Below are 13,606 nucleotides of genomic sequence, written 5' to 3' on the forward strand. Positions count from 1 at the left end.
AACCAAAAGGAAGAAACCGGAGTGCTTCTGGCAGCAGAGGGAGGGAGGCAGGTCCGCCCTCGGCCCCGGCCCGAGAGCAGGAGGGGGAGCCTCTCCTGGAGTCTGGGTTTGCAGAGGACCCGTCACGTGTCCCTGTCGCAGAGCCGGCAACGTCCCTGGTCCAACCTGATCATGATGGTCACGCACTTTGCAAAGTCCATTCTCCCCTCCCCCTGCCCCTTGCTCATCAGAGCAGTTTGCAAAACGGCACGAAAACCCCACAGCCACAGCCCCTCCCTGGGTGGGCCCTCGCCCTCTGCAAGCTTCTGAGTTGCTGGCCGGACTCTGGCCAGGGTCAGAGCGACCCCCGACCCCGACCCCAGCTGCACAAGCCCCTTGACTTCGATGTTCCGGGTCTCCCAGGCCCTTCCTCCCCAGGCAGCGCAACGGCAGACAGCTCTGAACCGAGGTCGGCAGCGAGCAGCCAGAACATGCAGGCTGGGTTGTTAATGGGGGGAAGATCGCGCATTTGAGACACTCAGAGGAGCTGCAAGATTTATTTTGTTGGGGAAAATGAGGAGTGGGCCTCCTGCCCGGGGTGTGGGGCTGGCGGGAGGCCAGGCTGGGCTCTCCTCCGGTCTCTCCGGCTCAGGGCTGTGCTGGAGCCCCGGGAAGTGGCCTCCTGGAAAGCACAGGGAGGGGACAGAGATGCCCCCCACAAGTTAATCCCTGGCAGCTCTGGCCTTGCTGACACTTGGAGCTTCCTGTTGAGCCACGAAGAGACCCCTCCCCCCCACTGAGCTCCAGGCACTTCCAACTGCAGCCAACAGCTCGGCGCAGCCGGCGCGTGCAGCTGCACAGCGGCTCAGCTTTGTTGTAATTCCTAGGACGACGCTCGCTTGCGGAATATCCACCGAGCTGGCACCTGGGACCTTCCGGGACAAGGAAGGGACTTCCAGTCTCTTGCTGGTTGTTTCACAGCAACGATACAACAGTCCTTCAAAGAGTTCACAGAACACAGAATTAAAAGATAGTTGTTTCAGTGAAAAAAAAAAAAAAAAAAAACTGAAGTCCACGGGTAGTTTTTCCAGAATGTGCATTTTCTGTGAACTTTTTGATGCACGCGCCTGTGTTCGTTTCGTCATAAAACAAGGAGCCTGTGTCAGTGTTAGGACAAAGCCCTGGCTAGATCCTGTTATTGTCAAATAGGGTACTGTGCAGAGGTTGCCTGGGTGTGGCAACGCCGGGTAGGGGGTATCGAGGCATCCCAGGCAGGCTAGGAAGGACAGCGGGTCGGGAAGGTGGGGTGGACGACAGATGGCTGAGACCGCCGTGCCTGCTCGGTGCATCCCCGGCAGCCCCTTCCACCTGCAGCCTGGCCGGCTTCTCGAGCCCGGACTCGGCTCTGTGGCCATCTGCCAGCTCGCATAGCTTCTTCCTGCCTGGTTCTCAGTGACCCCGTGAGGCCGCGGAGCAAGCAGCGCCTGGCTAGACTTTCCTCCGCATAGCGGGGTTGGAGCCTGGCCACGGTCACCAGCAGAGAGGCCGCGCCAGGCCCCCTGCTCCCCCTGACAGCACGTGTGAGGGCACGCCAGGCCCGCAGAGGGCGGCCACGCTGTCCGCACGAGGAAGCCGCCTTCCTGTTTGTCTCGGCAGGAAGACATCCATCCAGCTGTCTGGAGTCTCCCCGTCGGAGGACTCCTTCTAGAAGACGATGGAATCTGTTCCTGCGATTAGGTCGATTTTTACGATTCTGGAGAAATCCATAAAAGTAGACGTCTATTGCTCTATATTCTTCGGGGATTCGTTATTTGAAGGTCAGAGAGGGTAGGATCATGCAAATGTGTGGCCCTAGTTGGGGCCTGCCACAGTAAGAACGGCGGGCGGCCCGTGGTGAGCCTGCCCAGCTGGAGCTGGCGCCGAAAGCTGGGGAGGGAAGGGTGTGTGCAGGTGCACCCACTGTAGCCGGGCCCTGGCCGATGCGGGGGCTGGTCACCTCCACTGCCCCTTCTCTTTCCTGGGCGGTGAGCACCCCAGGGCCTGGGCCGCAGCAAGCGCCCAGCTCGCAGCCCCCCTCCTGGACCTGTGCCTCCCTCCTGGGGTGCAGGCTGAGGGACCCAGCTCCCACTTCTCCAGGTCTCTGCCCATGAGCAATGGCCTCTGGGTAAGGCTCAGCGCTGCAGACAGGTGGAGGGTGACTGCCAGGCCACTGGCCTTTCCTGCTGCCACGTGTTTCTGCTGCCTGCATGCACAAGGGACAGGTTCAAGCTCAGCTACAGGCTCGTCCTGGGCCGGAAGCTTCCACCCCGCCAGCACCCGCAGGCTGATGGCAGACTGACCTGAGCCAGGGAGCTCAAAGGGGACCTTCTACGTCTTTCTGGACAGGTAGGGGAGGGCCCTGCTGGTGGCCCGGGCGTCCACAGGTGGCCGTTGACCTAGAAGCAGGAGGTGAGAGGAGAGAAGGAAAGTGTGCAGAGTACGAACCCTGGCTGGGTGGGACGCAGGCGCCGCGCCTCTCAAACACCACAGCCATCCCATGAGGCACTGGGGCACCCCGCTTCTGCCGACAGAAACCCAGAGAGTCTCAGAGGCCCAGAGCCAGAGCTCGGCGGTGGCTGGGGCTGTGCTGAGGGAGCGGCAGCGAGAGAAAGAGCTGGATGTGACCGGACTGTGTGTCGCAGAGGCGCAGGCAGGGCACCGAAGCCACAAGAACCGAATGGCAGTTTTGGGGAGGCCCCTGGTACAAGCCACAAAGTCACACAGTTGGTGACCGATGCATGGCTCACTGGCCCTACGGTCACACGGAGGCCATGGCGGTGGATCAGAGGTGTGCAGAGCTGCAGGGGCCTGTCGCAGGGCTGTCTGCCACCCCTTACCCTGGACAGGCGTGAACACGTAGCCGGGCCCTGGAGGCACCCTCCTGGTGCGTGGCGTGCCCACAGGCCTCTACGCAGGAAGAGCCCTTGGCCCACAACCCCATAGGGAAGCAGCTGCTTGTGCCTGGTTCCTTCCTGTTCTTCTCACCAATCTGTGGCCAGATGCACTGCAGGGCCGAGGGCCAGGTGGAGGCCGTGCACTCCCACCCCCGCCAGTCAGAGAACTTGACCCTGAATGCGTGGGGTGCCTGCCCCACAGCTCTCCTGGCTTAACACCCCCTCCCATCTAACTGGGGCTGCCTGGGCTCTGAGCCCCTCGGATCTGCCCACTGAACCGGAAGCTCCCCACTGCAGGAGGCCCAAGAAGGTATCTGAAATCCACGTACAGGGTCGAGACGAGTGATCAGGAAATACGGCATGGAGGGGCTGCCGGCGTGGCGCAGCAAGGTAAGCCTCCACCTGCGACATCGGCATCCCATAACTGCGCCTGTCCCAGTGCTGGCTGCTCTGCTCCCGATCCAGCTTCCTGCTGATGTGCCCAGGACGGCAGCAGGTGGACCCCTGCCACCCACGTGGGAGACTCAGATGGAGTTCCTGGCTCCTGGCTGCAGCCTGGACCAGTTCAAGCCATTGCAGCCATCTGGGGAGTGAACCGACTGAGAGAAGCTTTCTCTGCCTTTCAAATAAATAAAATACATATTTTTTTTGACAGGCAGAGTGGACAGTGAGAGAGAGAGACAGACAGAAAGGTCTTCCTTTGCCGTTGGTTCACCCTCCAATGGCCGCCGCAGCTAGCGCGCTGCGGCCAGCGCACCGCGCTGATCTGATGGCAGGAGCCAGGAGCCAGGTGCTTTTCCTGGTCTCCCATGGGGTGCAGGGCCCAAGCATTTGGGCCATCCTCCACTGCACTCCCTGGCCACAGCAGAGGGCTGGCCTGGAAGAGGGGCAACCGGGACAGAATCTGGCGCCCCGACCGGGACTAGAACCTGGTGTGCCGGCGCCGCTAGGCGGAGGATTAGCCTAGTGAGCCGCGGCGCCGGCTTAAAATACATATTTTTTACAAAGAAAACACAACACGGAGCATTTCGAATGTTGTAAGGGCTCCATTCTTGACCTTTGGCCCCAGCTGTACGCACTGCACTGGCTGAAGTGAAAACCCCAGGCTTGAAAGGTCCCGTCCACACCTCCCCGACCCTGCACCATCCAGCCCCGCCGCGCTGCGGCCTCGGCTGCACAGAAGCTGCCTGCCAGGCACGTGGGGGCCACCCGGTGTCTCCAGGACTCTCCCCTGCCCTGAGCTGCTCCCGGCCGCAGGCTCCCACACAGGGCGCTCTCAGGGGCTGGCAGCGGTGAGAAACGCAGTGTCCCCCGGGGTTGCTCCCCTTCTGCAGATGAGAAAAACGAGGCTCAGAGACTGGAAAGAGATTTGCCCAAGCAGCACAGCTGCAAAGTCTGGGCCCCCCTGATTTTGTGCCCCCACACCCCTCGCTGCCGCAGCTCTGTGTCTGTGCTGCCGTCCTAACGCCTCGTGGAAAGACCAAGAGAAGCTTCTCAGAGGAGAGCAGCGCAGTCTTTGCAAGAGGGCCAGAAATGTGGAGGCCATTGTCGTCCTGATGGGCAGGACGCTGTCCTGACGGGCAGGACGCTGTCCTGACGGCAGCCATGGCCAGCAACAGGCTCTGGCCTTGCAGCATCCGGGGAACTGCTGCTGTCACCCAGCCCAGGCCCCCGACACCTGTGCAACCTGGCCCTGTGACAAGGCCGCCCGGCGTCAGAGGCCCGCACAGCGCCCCGGTCTTGCCATACACGTGAATAAACTTGGCACATGCATACTGAAAATGCCAACGAGCACTGACAGCTCCCCCCTCCCCAGAATCTGGCACCCCTCGTGCCTCCCCACATCTGCCCCGTACACCACCAGCTCCTGGCCGGAGGCCTGGCCCACCCCCCTCCACCTGGAGCATCCTTGGCAGTGGAGGGTGTGAGCGCCCAGGCAGGCTGATCAAAGGCATCCATCCCCACTTAGGTCGATTTTAAAGGAAAACACTTTGATTCCCCAGCCACTGAGCAGAGCGGTTCCCACGGTCTTTCTGTTAGGCCTGGAGTTTGCCCTCCAATTTAATTCTGGCATCTCTCGGAGATGCTCTTTTTTCTAAATACATACATTTGTACTTATGTTCATCTTATTTGAAAGGCAGAGAGACAGAGAGACAGAGATTGTAGTTTAGCTGATTCACTCCCAAAATGCCTACAACGGCCAGGACTGGGCCAGGCCAAAGCCAGGAGCCAGGAACTGCATCCAGGTCTCCCATGTGGGTGGCAGGGACCCAAGTACCTGAGCCATCACCACTGCCTCCCAGGGTGTGCATTAGCACGGAGCTGAAATTGGGAACAGAGCAGGGACTCAGACACAGGCACTCCCGCGCGGGATACGGGTGCCCAAGCAGTGTCTCACCTGCTGAGAAACGTGCCCTTGTTTCAAACGCCCATCTGAAGGGCTCCTGGGGAGATGAAGACCCTGGGCTGCTGGTCTTACTCCCGAGCCCCAGCTGGGGGCCCCAGCGTGAATCCCAGGCTTGCCAGAAACAGGCGAGTTCTCTGGACGTGGCCACCCGGCGTGGGGCACATGGCCAGGCAGCTGCGGCCCCACAGCAGGTGCAGCAGGTGTGGGAGCCACCTCTGAGCAGAGGGTGTCTCACAGAGCTGTTAGCACCGACAATGCCTTCAGCCCGGCTGTCACATCTTTCAACACCTTCGAAGCACAAAGATGCGTAAGGATGTGGCTTGCCTTGGGGCCATTTCCACGGCTTGTCTGTGTCGGTTCTCACCCCTCCAGACCCCGACAGGGACACACACCAAGTGCAGAATGTCAAAGGTTTGGTCCTGGAAGTGTTTTGTAGCCACCACCTCCCTCTCGTCCCCTTCAAAAAGCCGGTGATCAGACTTCCGCGATGCCTTGGGCCACCAGGGGCTGGGTTTCTCCCTGCAGGCCCATTTGTACCCTCCAAGAGGGGAGACAGGACGGAGTGGGGACGGTGGGAGCTCCGGGGGGTGCAGTCGGGGCTCTGCTTCTTGCCTCTGCATTGGGGAGCCCACACCCATCTGCCCAGAGCCTCCCAGGTGGGATGGGAGGGGCTGGGTCCTGCTCCTTGGGCGGGGCTCACAGGTGGACAAGGGAAGTCCCTGGATCTGCAGAAATCGGGCAAAGAGGGAGCCCACCACAGCCTGGGATGGGGCAGGGCTTCCTGGGGGAGGGGACCCTGTGTTTGCAGTTATAACCCTCCGATTCCTCTGCCCCTCCCCCCTTATAAAAGTGAAACCTGCTCGCTGTGGAAACCCTAGAAACCCCCGGAGGATCAAGAAGAAAGCTGGACTTGTGTGCAGTTCTGCCACCTGACATCACAGCTGCGGACGCTTTGATGTCTGTCTTTGCCAGCTCTTTACAAGCTGAACTCGGAAGGGAGAGGAGTGGGAGGCAGCCAGGTGGGCGGGGACGTGGAGAGGGGTTTGAAGCCCAGGAAAGCTCCGGGGTGAAGCTGCTAGAAGTCTCCACTCCAGGCTCTGAGCTGGGGCCTGGGGAGTCAGAAAGAAAGGATTTGTGGCTGGCAGGGTGGGGGTGCTGTGGGGGCGTGTCCTGGTGGTGGTGGTGGTGCGGTGGGGGGTGTCCTGGTGGTGGTGGGGTGCAGTGGAGGGGGTGTCCTGGTGGGGGGAGTGGTGGCGAGGGTGTCCTGGTGGGGGGTGTGGTGGCAGGGGTGTCCTGGTGAAGGGAGGCTGCGGTGGCAGGGGTGTCCTGGCAGGGTGGGGTGTGGTGGCAGGGGTGTCCTGGCAGGGGGTGTGTGGTGGCAGGGGTGTCCTGGCAGGGTGGGGTGTGGTGGCAGGGGTGTCCTGGCAGGGGGTGTGTGGTGGCAGGGGTGTCCTGGCAGGGTGGGGTGTGGTGGCAGGGGTGTCCTGGCAGGGTGGGGGTGTGGTGGCAGGGGTGTCCTGGTGGAGGGAGTCTGCGGTGGCAGGGGTGTCCTGGTAGGGGGGTGCAGTGGCGGGGGTGTCCTGGTGGAGGGGGTGTCCTGGCAGAGGGGGGTACAGTGGCGAAAGTGTCCTGGCAGGGTGGGGGTGTGGTGGCAGGGGTGTTCTGGTGGTGGTGGGGGATGTGGTGGCAGGGGTGTCCTGGCAGGGTGGGGTTGTGGTGGCAGGGGTGTCCTGGCAGGGTGGGGGTGTGGTGGCAGGGGTGTCCTGGTGGAGGGGTGCAGTGGCGGGGGTGTCCTGGTGGGGGGGTGCAGTAGCGGGGGTGTCCTGGCAGGGGGTGTGTGGTGGCAGGGGTGTCCTGGTTGGGGGTGTGTGTGGTGGCAGGGGTGTCCTGGTGGGGGGTGCAGTGGCAGGGGTGTCCTGGCAGGGTGGGGTGTGGTGGCAGGGGTGTCCTGGTTGGGGGGGGTGCAGTGGCGGGGGTGTCCTGGCAGGGTGGGGTGTGGTGGCAGGGGTGTCCTGGTTGGGGGGGGTGCAGTGGCGGGGGTGTCCTGGCAGGGTGGGGTGTGGTGGCAGGGGTGTCCTGGTTGGGGGGTGTGTGGTGGCAGGAGTGTCCTGGTGGGGGGTGTGGTGGCAGGGGTGTCCTGGTGGGGGGGTGCAGGTCGCGGAGTTGACTGCTGCCCCAGAAACCTGGCGGGGCCTCAGTGGGCTTCTGACCGGCCAGCGCCGTGCCCACGTCTCCGTTTAGAAAGAGGACTGGAGAGATGTCCACCTGCCGGTCTCCCCGGCCGACCGACCCTCCTCAGGTTAGCCTTCCCCAGTAATCCTTCCCTACCTCCCTCAGCCTCCTTTTTAAATGCAAGTGCTCCGGGCTGTCAACACGGACTCCTTCCTGCGAGTGGAGCAGGTCGCTTTCATCCCACTGTCTCTGAAATCACCTCTCCCCAGATCCCCAGCCCTCGGGCACAAAGCTCCCCCAACCCCTCGCCCTCCCCCCACCCTCCTCACCCTCCACAGCCTGCACCTGCTGCTCCCTCCCACTCTCCCTCCTGCCTCCTCCAAGCCCTGGCAGGAGCTTTCCCCCGGGGCTAAGCTGAGGTCCCAGCTGTTTCTGACCTTGAGCCCTGACCCTGACGGCCCTGCCTCTGTGACCTTCCCTCCTCCTCCCAGAACTCCCCTTCCCCAGCTCTCTGTACACAGCCCACCTCTGGAGGGTGCTTGACCTGCCCCAGGTGGGCTCAAACATGCCCCACACACCCTAGGGAACCACAGTGAATCCCCTGGAGGAGGGGTGTGGAGAGGGGCCAGAAGGGGAGCCACAGAGGAGGTAGCCTATGAGCTTGACCTTGACAGCTTGGCTGCCACCAGCGCGAGGACACCTTCAGGGTGTGGATGTGGCTTCTCCAGGCACTGGGGGTCACCCAGCAGAGGTGCCAGTGGCGGGGGTGCACACAGTCGCCCCCAGCCTGGGGAACCAGCACCTGTCCCCATCACTCACCCTGCCCTCAGAGCCTGTCCCCCTGGTCGAGGCCCACAGCCCCACCCCTCCATGCAGGAGTCTGGGCGCCGGCTCAGAAGCCCTCTGGGTGAGCGGGAGCCTGCATGGCGCCAGCCAAGGACAGCAGCCACTGGGAGAGTGGAGGCCCAGCAGGCTCAGGGGGCTTGGCCGGAGTCTCCGACTCTCAGAGCCTCACTAGGTGGCCAGGAGCTCCACACACCGGCCCCCCGTTCCCCATCTACCTCTCTCCCCGCTGCTTCACCAGAGCCAAGGAACGGCAGTGGATTCATTCAGACTCCATAGCAGCGGCCACAGACAATTCCATACAGAGCCAGACAGAGAGGGTGGGCGTTGGGCGCAGCAGCTGGCACACCTGCGTCCTACGGCAGAGCGCCTGGGTTCCGGTCTTGATGCCACTCCTCACCCCAGCTTCCTGCCAGTACCCCAGGAGGTAGCAGGTGACAGCTCAGGTAGTTGGTTCCCTGCCACCACGTGGGAGACTTGGATTGAGTTCTAGCTCCTGGCTTCAGCCTGGCCCAGCACATGGCATAAGGGGTAAAGCTGCCTCCTGCCGGCCTCCCATATGGGCGCCAGTCCCAGTCCCAGCTGCTCCACTTCCAATCCAGCTCCCCGCTTATGCACCTGCGAAACCAGAGGAACATGGTCCAAGTCCTTGAACCCCTGCACCTGTGTGGGAGACCCTGATGAAGCTCCTGGCTCCTGGCTTGGCCCCACTCTGGTTGTTGTAGTCATCTGGGGAGTGAACCAGTGGATGGAAGATTCTCTCTCTCTCTCTCTCTCTCTCTCTCTCTCTAACTCTGACTTTCAAATGAATAAATCTTTTTTAAAAAATCGTATCTCATCAGAGTGCCAAGGTTCAGGTCTTGGCTTCACTTCCTATCCGGGTCCCTGCTGACGGGGATCCTGGGAGGCAGCAGGTGTTGGGCCCCTGCCTCACACGCGGGAGAGCTGGGTCAAAGTGTGAGCTCCTGGCCTCAGGCTGGCCCAGCTGCAGCTGTCCCAGGCATCTGGGAAGTGAGCCCTGCATACAAGAATTCCCCCTCCCTCTACGAGTTGCTCTTCCTTTTCAATAAATGAAAATAACCAATAACATGTTTTAAATAACAAAAATACAAATATACTTAAAAAGGGCCCGGGGACGGCTGTGTCAGACTCTCCCGCAACGACCCAACTGCAGCACCATGTGCAGAAGCAACGCGGACAATGAGCAAACACAAAACAGGGCCATGTTTCCCTAGAACCACATTTACAGACACAGGTATTTGAATTCTGTATAATTTTCACATCATGGGATAGTCTTCTTCAATGTTTTCAGTCATTAAAAAATACACAACCATTCATAATCCACAGGCCATACAGAAAGAGGCAGGGGACTGGACTTAGCAGGGAAACAACCAACCTTGGGCCACACCAGCAGCCGGGCAGACTTCGCAAAACCCACGCAGAGTGGATGGCACGGCCAGAGAACCACGAAGGCCAGGCACGGGCAGGGGCATCCAGATGGCTCGGCCATGCACGGTGAATGGAAGAGTATAAGAAACGCCAGGAAGGGGCCGGCGCTGTGGCCTAGTGGGCCAAGCCTCTGCCTTGTGCCGGCATCCCCTGTGGGCACCGGCTCAAGTCCTGGCTGCTCCTCTGATTCAGCCCCTGACGATGCTGCCACAGAAAGCAGCAGAAGACGGCCCAAGTGCTTGGCCCCTGCACCCACGTAGGGGACCCAGAGGAAGCTCCTGACTCCTGGCTTCGGATCAGCCCAGCTCCGGCTGTTGCGGCCACTGGGGGAGTGAACCAGCAGGTGCAAGACCTTTCTGCCTCTCCCTCTCTCCGTCTGTAATTCTACCTCTCGAATAAATAAATAAAGTTTTAAAACTTTTTTTTTTTTTTGACAGGCAGAGTGGACAGTGAGAGAGAGAGACAGAGAGAAAGGTCTTCCTTTGCCGTTGGTTCACCCTCCAATGGCCGCCGCGGCAGGTGCGCTGCGGCCAGCGCACCGCGCTGATCCGATGGCAGGAGCCAGGAGCCAGGTGCTTTTCCTGGTCTCCCATGGGGTGCAGGGCCCAAGCACCTGGGCCATCCTCCACTGCACTCCCTGGCCACAGCAGAGGGCTGGCCTGGAAGAGGGGCAACCGGAACAGAATCTGGCGCCCCGACCGGGACTAGAACCCGGTGTGCCGGCGCCGCTAGGCGGAGGATTAGCCTAGTGAGCCGCGGCGCCGGCCCAGTTTTAAAACTTTTTAAAAAGACACCAGGAAGTGATGACTCCAGAAGTCAGAATGGGGGTGGAACCTCGGCGGGGAGGGAGGGGCGTCTTGGGTGGGGAGGAGGCCCAGGGGCTCCGCTCTGGGACTCTGGAACATTCTTTCCTGACCTGAGCGGTGGTTGCACGGGACATTGGCTGGAAGAACAGTGCTGTCCTTTTCTGTATATGAACTCGATTTCACAATGAGACAGAAGAAGGCAGTGACGAGCAGACCTATTACGACGGCACCTGAACCCACCTGACAGGCGTTTGTACCCGGCTGGCACGGCCGCATCCCACCCCATCCTGGCATATCTCAGAGCTCTCAGCACTCTGCCTCCCAGCCTGCATCAGTGCTGTGCCTGTACCCACGCCCCTGACCCCTCTCCCTCCTGACCAGCAGGTGGCCGGACACGGCCCAGAGTTCTGGACAGGCAAGAAGAGGCAAGGAAGGGATGTTTATTGAGGACACTGAGTATCAGAGAGGTTAAGGAAATCTCCTGAGGTCACACAGCAGCCAAGAGAGGAAAGCAGGCTTGGACTCAGGCCTCGCCAACGTCCAAGGACAGGTACGGGCAGTGTGAGAGCAGGTGCGCAGCGGCTACCTGAGAGCCCCCCTTCACCGAGGGAGTAGCCGCTGCTAAGGCTGCCAGCTGCCCTGGAGTCTTCGAGAAAAGCCGAGTTTGCAGAGGGCTCGGGGCCAGAGGAGGGCAGGCCTGGGTCCTGGCTCACAACCAAGGAGGGAAAAGGGAGCAGGAGACAGCCCAAGATGCTGCCCCAGGTGGGCTGGGGCCACTGGATGGGGGTCTGCTGGGGCCACTGGATGGTGGAGTGGAGTTTCGGTTGGCCCCGCCAGGCTGACAGGTGCCGAGTAGCACGCAGTCCCTACAGGCAGGCTGGACGTGATCATCATGCCCATTTAACAGGTGAGGCAACCGAGGCAGAACTCAGGCTGATGACTGCGCTCAGGACTCAGTGAGCCTGGACCTCAGTGGGGACGCAGCGGGGTGGGAGCTGTGGGTCTGAGCTGGCGGCAGGCGGCTGGGTGGGCCAGGCTGGGGAGGGGAGGGGGTTCAGAGGCCAGAGAGGCAGGAGAAACCCTGCAGGCTAGATAGAGATGGGGGGAGGGGCGTGCGTGTGCGTGTGTGTGCGTGCGTGTGTGTGTGTGCGTGCGTGTGTGTGTGTGTGTGTGCGTGTGTGCGTGTGTGTGGTGGGCCGGGGAGCATCAGAGTGCTTTGCCTGCTTGCGAAAGAGCAGAAAGTTTCTCTTTTGTACAACATTGTTGCGACACCGCAGAAATCTGGTTTTGTTTGCAGTGAGCCTGTTACAAAAGAGCTTCCCCGCAGAGGGCAGGGCCTCTCCGCCCTGGGAGGCGGCCTGCAGTCCTTGGGGAGGCGGGACCACACGGACAGAGATGAGAAGTCGGGAAGATTCCGTTAAAGTGACCAAGTATGAGGTCGGACTCACGGTCACCCCCAGCGGCACTTGGGTGCTGTGGCCACTGCTTGCAGTGTGCAGTGTAGGGGGTGTCCAGCTCTTGCCCCACCCCGGGGTACAATTTTTGGTTGGCAAACAGGAGCCCCAGAACCCACCGGCCCAGCCATGCTGAGGCTGACCCAGGTCCGAGCCTGGCCCCTGCTTATCCTCTAGGTCTCTTCTGCCTGTCCTTAAAGTGCAGCTGGTGGACAGCAGCAGGTGCCCTGCGAGGTGCTAGGAGGGCGGACAGAGGGTGCCCAGGCAAGGGCTTCACACAGCGAATTCATGAGCCCCGGGGTAACTGCTGTTTACCAAGGAAAGCCACTGCGAGGGGCCAGCGCCCTGGCATGGCAGGGTGAGCCAGCGCCCCACACTGAGTCCGGGCTGCTCCACTTCCCATCCAGCACCCTGCTGAGGATTCTGGGGAAGCAGCGGAAGGTGGACCAAGTGCCTGGACCCTGACACCCACATGGGAGACCCAGATGGAGCTCCTGGCCCACGGCTTTGGCCCAGCCCAGCCCTCTGGGGAGTGAACCAGCAGATAGAAGATCTCTCTCTCTCTGTCTCTCTCAACCTCTCTGACACTGTCTTTCAAACAAATGAATAAAATTTAAAAAGGAAGCCCAAGTGAATCAAGAAGTCTAAACCCCAAAGCGGGTTGGTCAGCAAGAGGGCCAGCTGGTGCCAGGCCAATCTGGCAGCGTTTACTCAGGAAGGGGGTGAGGTGGGGGCGGGGCTCACCTGGGGGGTCTGCTGGCCTGGATGAACTTGCCCAAGCCCACCTAGCTCCCCACCTGGAACATCCAGGCCCCCTGTGTTTCCAGGAAAACTGGGGCTCCCTGCCCCCTTAAGACACTTGGCCTATGGCTGTTTCAGGAAGTGGGAGGCGGGACCCCTTCTGTTACCAGGGACAGGATTTGTGCCCAAGGGCTCCGCCTTTGTCCCACTGGCCTCCCCTTCTCTCCCTGGCCAAGGCGTGGATGACACCAAGGGTGGTTCTGCCACCTGCCACAGCTCCAGACCTCAGCACCATCGTGAGATGCCTTGGGCAGTGGGCTACCTACCCTACCCCGGCCCCACCTCCTTGTTGAAGGGCGGGGGGGGGGAGGGCAGGGGGAATCACTAGCCCAGCAGCAAGGGGTGGGGGCTGCCCCACCCTCCGGAAGCCCCCTTGGCGAGGGAGGCACCAGCCACACCTCACCTGGTTGAGGAGGCGTGCTTACCTGCCCGCTGTGGGGTCCACGGCAGCAATGCCAGGAGCGCTGCGGCCACGAGGCACGGGGACCAGCTCTCCATCGGGGGCTGCGCGGCGTCTGTCCCTCCTTCCTCTTGAGATCCCGGGAGGGAAGAGCCGGGCTGGCAGCTGTAGTTCCCCTTTGGGTCCCCAAGAGGCCCCTCCCTACTGGCCTCTGCTTCCTCCAGGCCGCACTGGCCGCCTCCTCCCCAGAACCCCTAGCTCCGCCCAAGCAGGGGGTCAGCGCTTATTCCAGGGGCCATGCAGCGGGACAGCAGCCAGCGACAGAACCAGGCTGCCCAACTCAAGCCCCAGAGAGCTTTGCC

The 13,606-nt window shown here is 61.5% G+C and overlaps 1 protein-coding gene and 1 long non-coding RNA gene across 4 annotated transcripts in view; both read right to left on the reverse strand.

Moving 5' to 3' along the window:
- Positions 1 to 13,401, reverse strand: part of NFAM1 (NFAT activating protein with ITAM motif 1) — a 34,706-nt gene extending 21,305 nt beyond the window's left edge. For all 3 annotated transcript variants that reach the window (XM_089307670.1, XM_008275141.5, XM_089307669.1), the window contains exon 1: positions 13,270 to 13,401. In XM_089307670.1, coding sequence (XP_089163796.1) covers positions 13,270 to 13,342 — 73 coding nt within the window. In that variant the 5' untranslated portion in view covers positions 13,343 to 13,401. The remainder of the gene's footprint in view (positions 1 to 13,269) is intronic.
- LOC149123645 (uncharacterized) lies at positions 523 to 8,877 on the reverse strand. The gene is made up of 3 exons (XR_016216350.1): positions 8,553 to 8,877; positions 2,319 to 2,414; positions 523 to 976 (listed from the first exon to the last, which is right to left on the reverse strand). It is a non-coding gene; the product is annotated as an uncharacterized LOC149123645 (long non-coding RNA).
- Positions 13,402 to 13,606: the final 205 nt, after the last annotated feature.

The sequence above is a fragment of the Oryctolagus cuniculus genome, chromosome 11 (assembly GCF_051225735.1).
Source record: "Oryctolagus cuniculus isolate XC-2025 breed Fujian yellow rabbit chromosome 11, ASM5122573v1, whole genome shotgun sequence".
Taxonomy (NCBI): Eukaryota; Metazoa; Chordata; class Mammalia; order Lagomorpha; family Leporidae; genus Oryctolagus; species Oryctolagus cuniculus.